This window comes from Myiozetetes cayanensis, unplaced genomic scaffold (assembly GCF_022539395.1).
Source record: "Myiozetetes cayanensis isolate MyiCay16 unplaced genomic scaffold, myiCay2020 scf17, whole genome shotgun sequence".
NCBI lineage: Eukaryota > Metazoa > Chordata > Aves > Passeriformes > Tyrannidae > Myiozetetes > Myiozetetes cayanensis.
In genome coordinates this window covers 13694857-13713655 of record NW_026087378.1, presented here as the reverse complement: position 1 = coordinate 13713655, position 18799 = coordinate 13694857, and the positions used below count along the sequence as shown (strand labels likewise).

The window sequence follows — 18799 nt, the reverse complement described above, 5'->3', positions numbered from 1 at the left end:
GGGTGAATCCCTTCGCTTCCATCTCACTGCTGGCAGCTGAAGGGTTTCGTGAGGGGCGTGTTGGGCCTGGCCCAAGCTTTGTTAAAAACCAGAACTGAGCTTTGTGCTCTGTTAAACCCTGTGCTGGTGCTGCTCCAGCACCTGGATGGCTGGAGGTGAAGGGCAGGGGCAGAGGATGCAGACAGTGTTTATTCCTGTCACTTCGTTACGAGTCCCACGATGCTTTGACCTCCTTAAAATCACCTGGAAGAACAGCAGAGGCACATGTAACCACCCCAACCCCAGCTCAGGGATAACTTCCAAGGCTCCAGGAAGAACTGGGTCACGAATCCAAAGAGACCTGCTCTGTCTGCTGGAGTAATGGGATTAAAAGAAGGCTCCGGGAGCCAGGACATCCGCCTGCCTTCAGAGGGAACCTCGGGAGAAGCTGGGGGACCCATATGGCAAAATGTGCCATTACCCCTAATTAAAAATTGATACAAAACTTGAGTTTTTAAGCCACCCTGTTACTGCGAAGAGTGGAAGTGGGCTGAGCAGACAGCACAGCACAGAAGCAGCCAACTTTATAACCTTTACAACCCTGCAATGTGACTGCAAGTGCTTGGCAGAGGCTCCGTTACACCAGGCTGAGCTGGCGTGCGTGGCGCGGACAAAACGCAGCCCGCTCAAGGCCCAGACTGGGATGTTCTCAGCGCAGGGCCCGGCTGGCCGCACATCACCCCCTTCTTTTCCCGGACCCTTTTCCCGGTGGTTCTTCCCGAGCTCCTCCCGGGCGGAGCTGCGCAGGCTCCCCCCACCCCCCTCCCGGAGGGGCCATGGGCCGGCCCGGCCCCCCCCGCGCCTCCCGCACATGGGCCGGCCCGGCGGTGGCCCCGCCCCGCGCGGAGGGAGCCGCCATTGCGGGTTGTTTGTGCGGCCGGGCGGGCGCGGAGGGAGCGCGGGCCGAGGCGGCGCGGCGGCCGCGGACTCTTTGCCCGCCATGTCCACCCCGGCCCGGCGGCGCCTGATGCGGGACTTCAAGAGGTGAGCGGGGCACGGCACCGCGACCTGCCGCCCTCCCGCGCCTCACTGCCCAGCGCGGGGTGGCGCCGAGCCCCCCTCGGGGCAGGGGCGGTGCGGGGGACCCTCATGGGGGCGGGGGTCCCGCTGAGGGAGCGGGGCTGGGTTGAGGGCAGGGGGTCTCTCTGAGGGGAGCGGGGCTTTGTTCGGGCCGCCGAGCTCCGGCGCCGACGGCTGGGGGCGTGTGAGGATTAAAGTTGGAGCGGTGGCTGCGAAGGAGGGCACCCCGGGAATGCCCCGGGAGGGACGGGGAGTCGGGATGTCACCCTGGGCATCCCGGCGCTTCCAGGTGTCCCGACCCCCCCATCCCGCCAAACACCCCCGGTATCCAAAGGCTCCAGCTTTTGGGGTGGCTCGGGCAGAATTGAGGAGCGTGCCAGGCTTGCGGCGTCCCCCTGAAAAATTAAGATTTTTTTTTTTGGGATGGGCTCCTAAAAAACGAAGCGCAGGCAAACCGAAGCGCCCTTTTGGTTTGTACGCAGCAAAAGCCAAAGTCGGTGTTTTTAATCAGTGTTTTTAAGCACACGCTGCCCTCTCTGAAGTTGCGTGGGGAATCTTTTGTGTAACGCAGGCGGACTCCTGAAGGAGCAGTTGTTGGCTGCACTCTTTTAAATGTTAATGGCCGAACCACTGACTCGGGGATAAATTGTTTCCAGTCTGACACGTAAAGGCACTTGGAGAGCGCGGGGGAGGGTGGGGGTTCCTCTGTAGGATTTACAGGACGTCCCGGGGTTTCTCCGGGCTGGACTTGCCCGGGAGGAGCTGGAGGTGAGTCAGCTTTGATAGTGTCTCTTTTTTTAGCGTAGCGATGTTATCCCGGGCCCTGAAAACACATCAGTAAACAGTTGACGTGTATTGTAGCCGCACGCAAGGCTGCAGCAGGAAAAGCCCGGGTTGTGGAGTTCCAAGAAGTAGGAGGTTTTTGGGACGTGGAGCCCTCCCCTGCTGTTGTGTGCGAGTGTTGGTGTTTGCTAAGAGGGTGTTTCTTGGTTCCTGTTCAAATCAAAACAGGATATTCAGACATTTTATTGTATTTGGTTACACAGATGACATGAACCAGTGATTTTTTTTGCAGGCTGAGTGTCTTAAGTAATTTTTCAAGATTGCAATCAAATGTGGGTTTTATGCCTTTATAATCCTAGAACGACTGGTTTAATAATTTTGCAGTTAAGGCTGGAGAGAAGACTTTAAAACTGTGGAAAAGTATAACCAAGTAAACACAAAGTAAATCAAATTTATTTTTCGCATATATATGACCCCCCAGACTTTATGTGGCTTTTTCATGTCACTTTTTGTTTTGCTCTGCTCTTTCCTAGTTATGTATTTGTTTAGCCTCATGTTACTTCACACTGAAACAACAGATCGTGTGCTGTGAGCTCTGATGCACATCATCAAACATAAACTGCTTTCAGATACTGTGATTGTCAGGAGCAGCCAAGGGAGAACAGTTCAGCAGATTCTGTAATTCCTCTCATTTGTTGGACTAAACCAAAAGGAAAAACAAACAAACACAGTTTGCTTGTTTATTTATTTATTTATTTATTTATTTATTTATTTATTTATGCTGATAAAAAGGGATTACAAACGCCACATTTTCCTGAGGTGTTTCAGACCGCCAGGTCCCGTTTGCAGCCCTTGCCAGGCCCTGTGTGCAGTTAGCCCCTGTGACAGTAGGGTGCACGTGTGCTTTATGAAGTTGATTTAACCTTCCTGATGCGTTTGTGAGGCCAGTGCTCAGGCACTGCTGCTGGCAGACAGCCCGGCTGTCACGGAGCAGGGAGTGCTGGTCCTGCTTTCCCTGACCAAAATAGTAGGTGGTTTGTGCTGTTGACCCTGAGCTGCCTGAACTGCATGTGCTCAGAGAGCAGGGATGTAAACACGGAGTTCAGAGGGGCTCTGGGCATCCATGGACACGTGGGGGGTATCCCAGGTGAGGCAGTGCTGGTGCAGGAGCATTGCCTGCCTCTGCTTTTTGTCAGCCCTCAATAAATCTGCCTTTGCACATCCACACTGAGTTAAAATATGTCCCTTGGTCTGCAGAGCTTTTTGTGGCAGCTTGTTCATAAGGTCCTGTGATGTGATCAAACTTCCTGGTGACACTCCAGAATTCCTGTGAGGCAAAGGCAGTCACTGCATTTTCCTTATTCTTGCATAACTGAGCGGGTTTGATCAGGCAAGTTGTTTGGGACTCGCTGATTTATGTTGTTCAGGGTCTCATGTGATGCTGAAGCAGAAACCCTGATATGCAGAGGGGAGTGTTTGAATCCTGTTCTTTGGCTGCAGTACATGTTTCTGTCTGCTCCGAGTTTATGAGGCTTTCAGTAAGTAACGTGCTTTAGGATTAGGGAACTAAAAATAATTTGAAATGCTCCCGTGATTGCTGTAGAGATAAACACATCGTTGAACTGGTAGGAGGGAGCAGTCCACAGGTTTTCCCCTTGCTCCCTTCTGAAGCAATCAGCTTGCCAGTCAAAATAGGCTTCTACCAAAGTTAACCATCTTGCACACACAGACCTGGGAATGCAGGAAAAGCTCCACTGACAGCCCCTCGTGCTGAGTCCCAGCAAGTGTGTGCTCTGTGAGTGTCACTGCCTGGATCTGTGTGAGTGTCACTGCCTGGATCTCGGTGTGTTCTCTGAGTGTCACTGCTTGGATCTCAGCTCCTGGTTGTGGCTGCAGCTTGCTCTCCTCTTCCTGGTGGCAGCCAGCAGCAATTGCTCTTTCATAGTTCACCATGCAGCTCTGTAAATCCCAGCTGTCCATGGTGCTTTAAGTTATTTTGCAGTTAATCCTTTGCTCCCTGAACACTTAATCAGGCCTGTTGGGCTCTTGGAGTGTCCCAGAGTAAAACATGAGGAAACTTTTATGTGCATTGCCTTGTAGGTTTGTCTTTCAGAGTATCCATAATCTGCTTGTAATGCTTTGTGTATTCTCTGATTTGGAAGGAGAAAATATTTACAGAATGTGGATATTGCTGTTAAATTATACTTGCAGATGGAAGTGTTTCATTTATATAAGACTTGCCATTCTGTGTTTGTGATTTTTAGATTGCAAGAGGACCCTCCTGTGGGTGTCAGTGGTGCACCATCCGAGAATAATATAATGCAATGGAATGCAGTTATATTTGGGTAAGAGTTTTTGGACACTAAGAAATTCTATACCAGAGGGCTAAATATATTAATCTGCTGTTTGTTTTAACAATTATTCTCTCTTTTTCTGTACATAAAGTCAGCAAACTTAGAAGAGTGACTAAGGGTGCTGTTGTGGTAACAATCTGTTTCTAGGAATAAAGCAGAATGCATAGGGAAGAAAAAGTTTAAATTTTTGATTTGTTCAACTTTTTGTGTTGAATAAAGCTTGCACGTGGCTTAATGAAGGGGTCAGACTGTGTAGGAGTTGGGTTATGAAAATGCAGGATTCCTCTTTAAAGTACATAAGCACTGCATGTTCCTGGCCATTAAATCCAGATGTATTGGCAGTGATTGGATTGATTCCCAGTGGGACGAGGTGCAGGTTCTGTCTGGGAAGCTACATTATGTATCCTACAGAAGGGGAGCTGGCTTGGTGTCCTTTCATAAAGCTGCAGTGTGCTTGCTAGTAATTCCAATGCTCATTAATTCCAATCTGGTCACATAATGGCACGTGTATTGTTTGGGATGATGATAAAGTAGATATCCCAAATAGCAGAGTGACTGTGGAGGAGCGTCTCAGATGCAGCAAAGCTGCCTGAGATTGCTTCTGCCTGCTTCTCTAAATATTTAGATTATTGCCTCTATCTATATCTCGTGGAGGATGAAGAAGATACAAATTTGCTGAGTTTATTTATTGCCTGTGTGGAAGTAGGTAATGATCACTTTTAACTGGAGTTTCTTTTCAAAACCTTTCAGGCCAGAGGGGACACCTTTTGAAGATGGTAAGCCACTAACTTTTGTATCCTTTGTCATTCTTATAAATATTGCCATATTAACATTGTTCTGCTTTGGAAAAATAATAGATGTTATCTGTTTATAATTTGAAACAAACCAAGCAAGGGAAGGTTTGTTGGCCATAAAAGTATGCACCTTGATCTAAGCAGTGTCTTGTCTCAGTGGCTGGTGGTTAGTTAGGAAGCTGCGAAGCAGTGCTGCTATCAAGCCTTGTTTATACATGTACACCAGAGCTTTCAGCAGGGGATGTTGGCCTGGTGCTGCCAGATGTGTTTCCACATCTCCAGAGCTGAGCTCAACAAGACTCTGCTTTTCTCGTTTCATCTTCCTGGCATGTTTGATTCATTGCTGTGCTCCTAATGAAGAACAGGTGAAAAACCTTGAATTGTTCTGAATATAGAACTCAGTGAGGGCGAGGGAATCCCAAATTTGTACATAAACATGAAAGTTGGTGTGTAATGAACCTCCCTTAGGCATATGAGGAATAATGAGTTTAATAATTATAGTATTATTGCAGTAATTGGCAGCAGATGGGTTTTTCTCTGTGTTGGGTTGGAGGAGTTACAGTAAATTATTCACTGATCCATAATAAAGGTTTTCAGTGAATCAGTTATGAGCTCCAAAGACTGAGATTGCTGCTGATGAAATTCCAGTGTTTTTTTGCTGGCACCACAGTGCCTTCTTAATGAAACGCCTCCAAGTCACCCAAGTCCACGGGACCAGCATGTTGGGTCACAGAAAAAGGGGAGGGCAGTGGGAGAATGTTGGCTCAAGCTGCCTTTGCCATGCATACAGTGAGACTCCAAACTTCTGCCCAGCTTCTGCTGCTGGCTTTATTACTCCTAAATTTCATTATCACTTGAAATACGTGAAAAGAAATCAGACTCTGGGTTGTTTGTTTATATAATGGTGAGAAGAAATATTGATCATGGGGCACATAAATTTATTTCTTGTCTGTGTTCCTGGAAATGTTCTTTTTGTTGATCTGATTGTCCTTATCTTTGTTTGGACAGGTACTTTTAAACTAGTAATAGAATTCTCCGAAGAATATCCAAATAAACCTCCAACTGTTAGGTTTCTATCCAAAATGTTCCATCCAAATGGTGAGTGAATCATCTTTATTTAGCTGTAATACCCATTAAATATTATGGTGTGGTCATGTATTCTCCAAACGTCCAGAATGCTTAACAGCTCTTCATTTCTCTTCATTGCCATCTCCTAAGTAGACGTCTAGGACAGCAACTGCTTGATGAAAAATTAAGAGTTATGATGCTATTAAGAAGCAGCTATCTGCCTTTTTCTAATCAATATGTACCCTCAGTAGCAAAGCCTGGGAGTATTTTCAGCAGCAGCTGCACTTAGGTTGGTTTCAAGAGGCAATTCTGGTTGCAGCTTCCTGCCCCTTCCATTTAACAGCAGTTGTGTCTGTGCAGCCACATCGTGACTGCAGGGACCTGATGGAGCCAAATGTTATTTATTTCTGCTGGGCAGGGTTTCAAGTCCCTGCTTTTGTCCTGTGCTCTGGACCAAGCTGGACTAGCACAGGGGGAACATGGGGATGCTCAGTCCCAGAGGAGGCAGCTGACCTGAACTCAGTGATGAGGGCAGCACTGTCAGGGTGTGCACTGTGGTTCCTCCCCAGCTCTTGGTAGGTTTGGCTCAGCTATCCCTGCCTGCATTCAGGTTTTATTGAGGAAAAATCCAAACCCTGCCTCTTGCCCTTCTGTAGCAACCACACATCACGTCCTGTGCAGGCCAGTGGGTCTGCCAGGGGGTTGTACTTTGTTTTATTGGCATGAACACCTGGAGCACAAGGCTGTAGGACTTGGAGTGCTGAGGCTCAGGTTCACACAGGCTCCATTAATCCAGACAGAAGCAGGATTTCAGGCACACTTTCCCATGTTTTCTGTTGTCTGCCTTGGTGCATCTCACAGTGAGCGCAGGGTACGTGAAAACAGGGCAGGAACTCCCCCTCCAGTGTGTGGTGGCCTGAGTGGGTTCCACTCCTGCAGTCAGTGCCTTGCTGCTCTCGGGGAGGCCTCTCTGTGTGGCAGTGTGGATCAGTCACACTGCAGGAGCAGCAAACCCAGCGTGCCCATTCCTGTGCTAGTGCCAAAATCTGCAGACCTTCCTTCTTTTCCTCTTAAGTGTTCTGTTAATTTCAGTAATAAATCTTCAAAACACAACATGTCAAACTACAGAAGCTTGTGAGACATAACTGCTGTCCTCTTTCCTAAAGCATTAATTTAAGCGCAGACTGCTTTGGAACAATAAGTCTGCCTTGAAGAGAGTGTAATGAACCATAAATCTGCCAGGTTCTGAATGCTCTCTGTTGTGCTTGCAGTGTATGCGGATGGCAGCATATGTTTAGATATCCTTCAGAACCGCTGGAGTCCAACATACGATGTTTCCTCTATTTTAACTTCAATTCAGGTAACTTTTGCATCTGCTTTACTAAACAGTGATGATGTTGTTTGTCCCTGTTCCAGAATACGCAGCTCTGTGATGGGCATAACCAGGTATCTGTATCCAGGGGAACTTCAAACCCCTGTGAACTGAGCAGTAGCTTTTTAGATCCAATAAAGGCAGAGATGCTGATCTAGATAATTACTGATTCTGAGCTACAAAACTGCCATTATGCATTTCTGTGCAGGAAAGCAGTTACTGGTTTGGGTTCATTTTTAACTGCTTTTAGTCAAGATGGGCCGTCAGCTGCAGAAACTTGCCTCGTGTTTCAAGCACAAACCTTTATCATGAAGCTCTGCCCTTTGAAGTCCTCGAAGGGACAATACTGCTGGAACCTACTACTTGGAATAAGTGAAAATGTGCTGGCACAGCAGAAAAGCATACTTCCTCTTCTCCTCTGTGATTCTTTGTATTTGTCTACAGTGAAGTTTTCTAAGAGACATCTTAAGCCCCTCTTCAGTCCTGGATCACAATAGCAGTGTAATTATCTAATAGTCAATTAGCTTCATAGTGCTGACTGGCACAAAGGGCCCTGTCCCTCTTAGGCTTGTGAACCTACAAGTGTGTGCAGCACTAGTGCTTAAGCAGGGTGTAATTTGAGGTTCATCAGTGTAATTAGGGGTGCCCTACCATGAGTTTAACCAGGTTTTATTCATCTGACCCTTCTGAGTCACGTCTGCCCTGTGAAACACATTCGACTTGGAAGTTATAACTTGATTTTCCCCTATTTAAATGTGTTGGTTTGTCTCACATTATGTTTTCCCCTCTTTGCAGTCTCTGCTTGATGAACCCAATCCAAACAGTCCAGCAAACAGTCAGGCAGCACAGCTTTACCAGGAGAACAAACGGGAATATGAGAAAAGAGTTTCAGCCATTGTGGAACAAAGTTGGAATGATTCGTAACAGCTGCTGTGTTACTCTCCATCCTCATAATCCTTATGTACAATTTAACTCTCAGTAGAAAGGCTACCAGAAATTTCAAGTGCCACACTTCTATGAATTTGCATAAAACCTCATTTGCAAACAAAATTAAGCCCTCCAGTTTAGGAAAAGCTAAAAGCTTGTGTATCTCGATTAACGTCCTTTTTATTGCATGGTATGAACTAAGTTATTGCTACATAAATTTGTAATATATCCTGTTTGTATTTTTTTTCCAAGTGTATAATGTTGGTGTGGAGTTTTCATGACGGAATATACACATTTTGTAAATCTGTACTTTTTCAAATATTGAATGCCTTATTTTTGAATTCTTTAGATTTTTAAATTGGAGAAAAGCACTTAACAAAGTTTTTATATATGAATATTTCATGTAAAACTGTTAAATACATAACCTTAGCGCAAGACATTCTGCTCTCACTCTCTATCTGTTTCCAAGGGCTCATTTTTTAGGCCTTGTTTTCCTTTTGGTCTCTGCTGACGATACCATGCACTTTACAAACAGTTACTCCATGGTATAACTGTCTCCACAGGATGTCTCTGCTTCTGCACCAACTCTATTCTGTGTGTCCTCAGTTGTATGAGGAAGAGTTTTGGTAGCTGCCAATTACAAATGGGGAAACAGATGTAACTATTTTGCTAAAAGTCCCTCTTTAAACCAGCAGGGGAGTTGGAAACACCACCTGGATGAACCAGGCTTGGTGCTGATGTATCCTAATAACTCTTATTTTTCAGGGAGATTGTATTTTACCGAGTTGTAAAATCTTGTCAACTAAATCTGTCCTATTATATTCACACACTGTAATATAGTTTTGAATACCTTCCCGTAATTAAAGAGGTGTCCCATTAGTTTCCCTTGGGGAAAAAATTAATCACCAACAGAAGGAAACATGCCTGCAGACTTAATGGGGTTATTCTTTGAGGCTTGGCTGTGCACCACCTGAGCAGGTCTCGTGTCTGTAGCACAGAGGTTCCACATACTCCTACACTGCTGCTTTTAAAGGAGTTTGGCTTTGCTTTTGGAAGTGTTGATGTGGTGGTAATTTCTTACCGTGTTCTGCAAATCAGGCTGGATGACTACAGTCAAGAAATAGGCCTTTTTTTTTTTTCTTCCAGCAGCAGAATTGTAACCCCTTTGTCACAATTCCAACCAGCATTACATATGTATTAAAACCTCCAAATCCTGTACCAAAATACAGCTCAGTGTTGCCTGAAAAGCAATGGAAGTTTATTTCAGCTAGAAGAGAAAATGCTGTTTATTTGCAACAGTCATGACTAAAAGCCTCAGTGCACTGAAACAGGAATATCAATTTACACCTCCCACCTTGTGAAGTTCTGTGATCTCTTAGGTTTGAAAGCAGCACTCAGAGTATTGTCAGGACTCTTAGGAGTTGTGGAGTAACACTGCTGTATCTTAGCCAGGAATTGGTGTGCAAAGGCACAGTAACAGAAACATCATTGCTTAGTAATAGCTGAACTACTCCCATTAAGGCAGTTTGCTTTCCTTGAGTTGGTGAATTTGTGTTTAAAAATTCTTCAATCTGCGTCTGATTAACAGAAGCCCCAAAGGATCCAGTTTGCCTTGTGGCTGTGGTGGAGTTTCAGTGACACTGGCAAAATTTTGCCTCCTGTTTCAGTATTTTTGTTCCTCTGACGTGTGCACAGGAGTCATTTGAGTCCACGTTAATTTGATTATTCCTGAACAGCCAGTTTGGCCTAGTTACTGATCGATGATGCTCGGAACGTGTTTGTGAGGGATGGGGCAGTCTGAGAAACATAACTGGAGCAGAAGGAGGTTTATTTGAGTGATCAGGCACTGCAAACTGCCTGAACTGGGACCCACACTATGTCTGAAGGGCTGAGGGCAGAATGCAGAGCCTACACTCAGTACAGTCTCAGTGGAAAATGTCCTGCTGTCCCTCAAAGGGAATGACTGTGAGTTACTGTATTCCCAGTGGATGGAGGGAAGGACTGGTGACTTTGGTGAGCCCTCCACCAGTACATGAAAAATAATCACAGCATGGATCAAAACCTGTTAAAACTTCATGGAGAAACAATTTACTACCAGGAGTCCGATGAAATTTAAGGACCAAAAGGTTCAAGTACATCAGGTCACGAGAGCACAGGCACAGTGAACTTTGTGGCACAGTTGCCTTCTTAAACAGTGCACTGGGATGCTTGATTTTTTAATTAATGGATTGAGAGATACACTAAGCTTGCTAGGACGGTGGGATTAATTAAGGACTGACTGGTACAGGGTTGGGGGTTTATAGCTTCTGACGGGGCTTTGGTTGATTGACGTTAAAGAGCTCATAATCACTTCTTTTCTGTGAGATTCCATATAAAGATTGAAAATCACCGTGGAGACATCTTTAAATTAGTTACCCCAGAGTTTTTGTCCTGTACATCCAAGTGATTCACCTGATTTTACAGGTGGACAGATGGAGACCTCCAGATGTGCAGGGGTTTGGTGTCAGTCAGGAAGCTGCTGGCAGGGCTGTCCCTGTGTGAGCCGTTCCTGGGCATTGCCCACCCGGAGTTCCAGGTCCACCTTTGCCTCCAGGTTTATCACAGTGACATTATTCATGAAGAGGCATCAAACACTGCACTGCTTGTGCTGCTTTCTTCAGATCTCGGTTCCCTGAAGATGTCTCATCCAAATACAGTCCCAAGCCGAAACTGCAGGACTTGGATCTTCACAAATGTGATTAACTTCACCACTGTGAGTCGTCCCGTTGGGATTCTGCACCGTACTACAGATAAATGTGTGTAATTGCAGAGTTGAGGCCTTAGGCTGTGAGAAGGGAAGAAATCACAGCTTGAGGTACTGTATCTGCAGCTTCTTTGTGGGAGGTTTTGTATTAATAGTCAATTAATCCAATGTGTCAAACAAATAAAGCTTTAAATATTTAGAGATTAGGAGGTGCCTAATAAAAAAATTTACAGGGAAAAAGGAAGATTTCCCGATCACTACAGTGGCACTGAGTAATTCAAAATAAAATAGGTAGGATAGCACAGACAGGTAAATACTTCATGTTTGACATGTCATGGTTCTGTAAGAATTTTTGATGTGTATAAAAATGCACCAGGAGAGGAAGAGCCTTCTCATCCGGCCAGTGTTTCTGTTTGAGCTTTTTGCTGTTTGTGGAAGCTGTCCCAGGCAAATACTATGCTTTTATTTGTTTAGAGTTGTTTTTTGGAAGAGGAAAGATGTGATCAGCAGGCAATCTGCTGTAATGTGTGAGTTGGCAAGGCAGGTTCCTCACCTCTCCTTTGGATGGGAATCTGTGGAGAGTGGCTGGTTGGACCGAGAGTGGGAAACAGAGACCAGACTGTGGGTGAGTGGGCAGCGTTTGTGTGTGAGCAGCCCCAGCTCCAGCACTCTGTTTAATTTGTTATTTAAGTATCAGGACAATTATCTGGCCTTCTCTCCCTAATTTTGTTAATCTTGCTGATGGAAGAGCTTCAGGTGAGTCCAGAATTCCTGTGTCCCATCATCGTGGTGCCGATGGCTCGCAGATCCTCCTCAGAGCACCCGCCTTCCTTAGAAGGTGCAGTCTGTTATAAACCCTTGGGTCCAGCCTTGGGCCATACAAACACCGTGCAGCCAGTGGTACATGATTTAGGAGGCATTCTTTTTATTTCACTAAAGTTTTTGGGATAAAACCAGTCCAAAACTGGGAGGCCAACGATGAGCTGTGTATTACTACACAATAATGGACAGATTTGTTGAACACGAGTCTTCTTCACAGGTAGTATCTGGAAATCTCTTCATATCAAGAAGAGTGGTGAAAGAGGTGAAGGGTAAAAGAGCTAAATCTAAAAAAAAAAAATAAATATGTAGAATCCAATAACAAAACTCATTGAGAACCCAATGCTGCTCTGCTGTTGCTGTGCATTCAAAGGGTATGAGTCATTTTAGAAAAGAATGTATTTTGGATTATGTGTGTGTACACAGGAGAGGGCTTTTTGGGCTATTCTGGAAACCTCAGGTAGGAGTGTTTGAAAATAAATGGGATTTAGAGTTTGAGGGGTTTTTTTGCTTAGCATTGTTATTGCACCTTGAGTTCATCTCAAGCCCAGCCACCACGAGCAGAGGACAAAAAAATAGAACTTTTTAGACTCTGTGATAATGACTGTAATTAACATCACAAGCTATGGAAATTGCAGTATTCCCTACAGGTTTCTTGTCATTATCCCATGTTTCTGCGCTGAAAATAAAGATTTTTAGACAGGGTATCTTCTGTGTTTAGCACTGTCCCACTAATGGTAACGTTCCAGCCTCCGTGACTGCGTGAATCCATTCTCAATGCTTGTGTCTGCTGTGGTCTGTGTGAGAGCTGCACCCTGCCAGATAGCAAACATGCTCCTCTCAAACACTGAATGTTGTTCAGCATCCAGAATGAAGCCTTTCTCTTTATGGTGTGCTCAGAGCACGCAGCGTGGGATTTTCTGAGCTAGTGCAAATGTTACTAGAAGAAAGTGTGTTTTAAAGTCCTAGTATGTGAACGTTTTAATTGGAAGTTCACCGGGGTCATAAAATGAATTATTTTTGCCCTTAAACACGTGCCAGGGCTGGGTCAAACTCCTGTGAGAGGGCAGAGTTATGTCTTGGTGGCACTGATGGAGCTGAGACCTGGCTGCAGAGGCTGCTGGTGCTGAAGGCGGGGCAGATTGCCCTGCCCGAGCCTCCACCTGTAGCTCAGGGTGTTAGAACTGAAAAGATCTTGTGTTTCTTCCCTTGTTTTTCAGTTTGGGCCATTTCACTGCCGTGTCTGATGCATTTGTGAGCTGAATAATTTTGACAGCTGCCAATTTGGTACACATACCACAGGCTGAGCTGGGAGCCACCAGGGCTGGCGAGGATTCTGCTCTACCTGGCACGGCAACGACCTCGGGCACAAAGGGGGACCTAAAGATGTATCCATGAGGGAACTACTTGGGCAGGGAAAGGTCACCCCAAGCATCTGAGACCCTCAGTGGTTTTTATCCTGGATAAACCTCTGCTTACAGAATCAGTGAACGCGCCCATGTTGTTTGCAAAGCTGTGCTGAACTTTGAACTGCAGTTCGTTTACGTCCAGTAAATGTAAATATTGTTATTTTATTACTTCACATTAGTGCTGTCTTGACGGGAATAGAAGGATTTAGTTCTGAAATATGGTCCTTCACACAGGCTGAGAGGCAAATTGTCTTCAATGACTGACCAGAGCGGGAAGAAGGCAGAAATGCCATCTCCTCTGAATTAATTATGAACCACACAGCTCTTGCTATTATCTGTTTACACATTATTGGCCTTGTGATGTGCTGGGGAGAGGATTTGCTTTCACTGTCTGGTCCAAACGTACGTTAAGTCCAATTTCATTAAGGAGGCTGCTCGCCTGCCCCGTTGAAAGGGTCATTGTGTTAGTTATTACAGTGTTTTCTTTGTGCTCGCTTCCCCCAAATTCCAGTAACTATTTTGTAGAAAAGTTTGAAAGTGAACTTTTGATGCCTGTGAAAGCTGCTTCATTGACTTTATTGACTCCAGAGCCCGAAGTTCTTTATCCACAGAGATCTTTAAAAGGACACTAAAAAGTTTCAGCCAAAGCTTATAGAATTTGGTACTTATAGTTAAGTATTATAGACCCAGTGCTGTTCCCATGGAGACCTAAAGGAATTTTTCCATTGAATTAAGTGGTAGCAAAGCATACCCTTTATTAAGTGGGAAAAGGAGAAGGCTGGAGAACTCCATTTGTTGTTCCCAGATTTGTTTGTGCGCTTGCTCTGCTGTATAAAGAAACAAACCCAGGGAAATTTGGGGTCTTTTCATTGCGAGTCATCTGCTTCAAGCTCAGTGTCTGTGGGTGAGGGGGTGTGTGGGTCCAGGGAGATGACCCACGAGGCAAAGGCAGAGCTCTCCTTTCGCTCTGGAAGTTTGGGATGTTGCTCAAGGGGTTATTGAAGCCCCTGGTGAGCCCAGCTTCGAGTGGGGGCTCTGCCGCGGGCAGATGGACAGATCCTGCAGCTCTAGGGTAAGAATTTACAGAAAAAGATAAAACTCAGGCCTCAGATTATGCAACGTGATGCCAAAAAATGTTTTTGGTTGAAGCTGTGTCATGAAATCCTGAACTCAACAGATTTATCACTGATTTAACTGGAGTGAGGAGCTGGCCTATAATGAAGTCCTTTCATTTTGTCTCACTGAGATTTCTCTTGTTCTTTCTTGCTGCCTTATGACACATTCACTCCATCCTTGTCCCAAACAAAGAGAAATTATACTATCATGATCGCCCTTTAAATATTTTCTATTTGAGGACCAACTGAGAAGGCTCCAGAGGCGAATTCTTGGTTTAGAAGTTGCTATTTATGTCCAGACACATCTGAATGTTGTTCTGCTTCGAATGCCCCGCATTGCTTGTAGTTTTCTTTGTAGAGATGGAGGAGTCTGGAGAGGGCACACGTTACTTTAAATTAACTTGAAATAAGCTCTAACTAGCTCAGGGTTCTACCTGTTGCAACTTTCTCCCTTGATAAAAATCCGTAACAAAATAAAGCGACACCACAAGGAAAATTCTTATTTATTGGTGTTTTAAAGCAGTGCAGAAACAGGTTCTCAATCCGTGACATTGGATTCTGTTGGCATATTAATATTTGAATTATTGTGGTGTCTCACACTCCTGGTTGTGGCAAGGAGCCTACATGGGCTCTACACAAACAAATCCAGCATTTCGTCTTTCCTCCAAAGGGCTTCCAGCTTGCAGGTGTAAGGCAGGCGATGACAGGAACAGTCAGGCACAGAAGGAAAATAAATAACAAAATTATGAATTAGTGCCAAGAAAGCTGCTGGTCTCCTATTGCTAATCAATTATCAAACATCATAATAAATCAATAGTTAAGTCTGGAAGTTTATACATTTAATAAAAATTATAATTACCGAGTCAGGCACGCCTGAAGTAGGAAGCCAAACCTTCCTTGCTGTTCTGTAGGCAGTCATGTCACAGCATCCCTCTGGGGGTTAAATTATCAAATGCACCATTTTCTAAGGTTTTGATTTTATGAGAAACAGGTCCTCTGGGTCAATCATGAGACTTTTTGTTTCTGAATTTGTTACAGGCAGGGCAGGACTCACGGCAATGTCAGCAGGTGAAATGGGCACGTACAGGTACAGCTCATAGAACAGAACCACAGAACCACTGAGGTTGGAAAAGGCCTTTAGGATCGTTGAGTCAAACTGTTAAAACCTCCTGGATCTCCAGGGTGGAACTGCACAGACACTGAGTGTCTGATGCATCCACACTGAGCTCGAAGGGAATGTTTGTGCAGCGTCTTCGGGGGGGTTTCATCCCTCAGCCTGGCCAAGGAGAGGGCAGGTGTGTGCAGGAGACTCCCTTCTTCTACATCACTTTGAAGCCCACAAAATGCCACCAAACCTCTGTTTATCCAGCTTAATTGTCTCGCTGCTGACTGCACGCTGGTTCCATTCATTTTTAAAGGACGAAGCAAACATTTCAAACGGGTGATCAAAAGAATATTTTACTCTTTTCACATGCCGTGTATGGAGTCTATGAAACATTTATTCAGGAAATGAAGTATTAGGGCCTGACAGATATCTCCAGCATCACTGAATAAGCAGGTTATCTGGAGATTTCTAGTGCAAACAATCCCGTGCTTTGATGAATACACGAGTAATGCCATTACAGGGGGTTGGAAGCAAGATTAGATTGAAGGTACAGTCATTTCAGCAATTATAATAAACTCTGAAAATTAAGTGGATTACAATGAGAAACCCCTTTTTTCCTCTGTGTGTTTCTGAAGCGAAGAATAACAGAGTGTTTTGCTTTACAGAGTAAATAATAATATTTTTGTTGAGCAGGGGGCTGGATGTAATGGAGAGAGATTGATGCCTGGTATCTTAGGGAATTCTGCAGGAGGATCAGTTGCAGTCCTACATGGTCACAGCTTCTGTTTGTCCTTGGTTTTGTGCATGACATTCATCTGGGATGTTGACACTTTATTTTCAGTCAGTGCTGTTGTCAGAACGATGCAGCCCCTCTCTGCTAAACTGAAGTGTTTAGGAGCTCTGAGACCTCAAATTGTAATTACATCGCCTCAAATGTCAGGTTCTTCAACAGCCTATCACTGCTGGTGATAGAAACCTAAGCAGCTTAGGTGATATAAACCTAAGGAGCTTAATAGCTCCACGATGCCATAGAATGTGTGGGGAATCTCCCTGCACAGGGAATCTGATAGGGGAGCTCTGAGTCACGGTGACAGCTTCAACAAGCAGGCAGGCAGGGAAGGCAGGGAGGGTGTGATGAGCTCAGAGGAGGTGAGTTGATGATTTGCTATTTATAGATGCACGGAGAGGCTCAGAGACAGGAACTCCAGGCAGAGCCGCTCTTCGCTCCGCTACGAAAATGATTCCTCGTCAGAGCGGCGAGAGAAACACAATTTGTAGCTGGCAGAGTCTCAGGGTGCCCTGATTGTACGAGCACGTGGGCCTGCCACAGCAGCAGCCTCTGATGAGAGCCTGAAATGCAGCCCATCTGAGCAACTCACTGCTGGATTTTATCTTTCCATTCCTTGGTGAGCGTGTTTTGTTTCCCCAGAGAAAGAAGGCAGTGATGCTGTGTGTCCTTTGCACCAAGAGCAGCCTCCTCTCGTTGTTTTAAACTGAAGGAGGGCCAGTTTGGATTAGGTATAAAGAAGAGGTTTTTTACAATGAGGGTGGTAAAACACTGGCACAGGTTGCCCAGAGAGATGGTGGATTCATCCAGGTTAGACAGGGCTCTGAGCAACCTGCTGTAGTTGAAGATGTCCCTGCTCATTGCAGGGGGTTAGGCTAGGTGACCTTTAAAAGGTCCCTTCCAACTCAAACAATTCTGTGTTCATTATAGGGTGTCAGTCAGGAATTAATTTTTCCCTTTTATTTACTGGAAGATTTTCTCTCTTGTCAACCAGTTCTGGAAACCAGAGTTACAGTACATAAATCCAGTAGTCTTCTCTTCAGAAGAGACATTGATGATTACAAAATCCAGTTTTATCTAACTCATCCCCATCCCCTTCAATTAAAACCAAAGAGATTGTGTTTGTTTCAGTTATTTGGTAAAAGGGAGTCATGTTTTAGTGATTTCCTAAAAGTAAGGGGGGACTCTGAGCTCAGAATTCCAGGTAGAAGCCTCACAATGGAAAACCATGGGCTGAAGGCAGCTGTAGGACAGACCTTTCTCCTGCAGCTGGCGTGGAACCAGCCCTCTGGGTGGGAATCTTAACACAGGGCTCAGCAATCAAATCAAAGGTAGAAAATATCCCAGTGCTGTAAGGTCTCCCCAGAGCCTTCTCCTCCCCAGGCTGAACACCCCCAACTCTCTCAGCTGTCTTTATAGGAGAGGTGCTCCAGCCCTTGAAGCATCTTCACAGCCCTCCTTTGGAGCCTCTCTAATAAGATATTTTCTGCCTTTCTGCTGCAAGACAAAAAAACCACCTTTCTTTCCCCCCCACCCCCCCCTGAGTGAGTGACTGTAGCTGTGCCACTGCTCTGGCTCAGACCCCTCCGAGCCCAGGATCGATGTCCCGCCTGTTCCCCAGGTGCTGAAGCGAGCGCTCGAGGCCCAGCCCAGAGCCTGCACGCTGTGGAACCCCCATGAGCTCAGTGGGCAGGGAAGGAGCTCATCACCTCCCGTGTCACATGCTCAGTGAGGTCAGCCCCATATTTACCAAAGCCCATCAGAGCTGAATTGTGCCCTGATTGAGACTGTGCTGGGAGCGAGCCGTGGCCGCGCTGATGTTGCCGCGATTTCCTGAGGAGGTGGAATTCAGGCACTTATTTCTGATGGCTTTGCAGGGCTCGCAGCCTGATCTGTATTCAGCTGCTGCTCATTGAGGCTGGTCATCGCTCTTGTAAATGGGAGATAGGAAGAATTGCTGGAGAGAGAAATATTTCCTCTGTTTTAGGGTAGATTTTAACTGTCACCCTCTGACTCCCGATAACCAAAGCCAGAGTGATGTGTCTGGTGCTCTCTGCCCCACACTCCCAGTTATTTATTCCCTGATGTGCAGGAAGGAAGGGAGACGTGCGCAATCTCCATTCTTGTTACCAGGAATTGTGCACTTAATTCTCTGTGCATTGTACTGAAAATGAACTAGTAAGATGTGTTCTGCATCAGCAAAAAGGCTCCCTTATTCAGCTGGAATGAGAACATGCACGCTCTAACTTGGGAGTAAAGAAAATCACTGTAAACGATTTCTTTAAACAGAATCTGTTGGGTTTTGCCTTCAATTTTTTGCTGAGAGCGAAGATTCTGCAGAGGTTTTTTTCTCCTTTTTTCCTCCCCAATTGCTAACCTTGCTGTTGCACGCGTTTCTGCTGCTTCTAGCACTTTTCATTCTGATGGCAGTTTTTCATCTCTTCACTAGCTTATGGCTAAAACA

The 18799-nt window shown here is 45.4% G+C and overlaps 1 protein-coding gene across 1 annotated transcript; it reads left to right on the top strand.

The window, feature by feature from the left end:
* The first annotated feature begins 882 nt into the window (after positions 1-882).
* Positions 883-9581, top strand: UBE2B (ubiquitin conjugating enzyme E2 B). The gene is made up of 6 exons (XM_050312437.1): positions 883-1023; positions 4107-4187; positions 4947-4972; positions 5999-6088; positions 7330-7418; positions 8226-9581. The coding sequence occupies exons 1-6, from the start codon at positions 980-982 to the stop codon at positions 8352-8354; spliced, it is 459 nt and encodes a 152-aa protein (XP_050168394.1). The 5' UTR covers positions 883-979; the 3' UTR covers positions 8355-9581.
* Positions 9582-18799: the final 9218 nt, after the last annotated feature.

Excerpts from the sequence above, each read along its gene's own strand:
- UBE2B (XM_050312437.1), top strand. The coding sequence starts at position 980 with ATGTCCACCCCGGCCCGGCGGCGCCTGATGCGGGACTTCAAGAG. Across the intron at positions 4,973-5,998 it reads GGGGACACCTTTTGAAGATG|GTACTTTTAAACTAGTAATA; the intron begins GTAAGCCACTAA and ends TTGTTTGGACAG. Across the intron at positions 6,089-7,329 it reads CAAAATGTTCCATCCAAATG|TGTATGCGGATGGCAGCATA; the intron begins GTGAGTGAATCA and ends TTGTGCTTGCAG.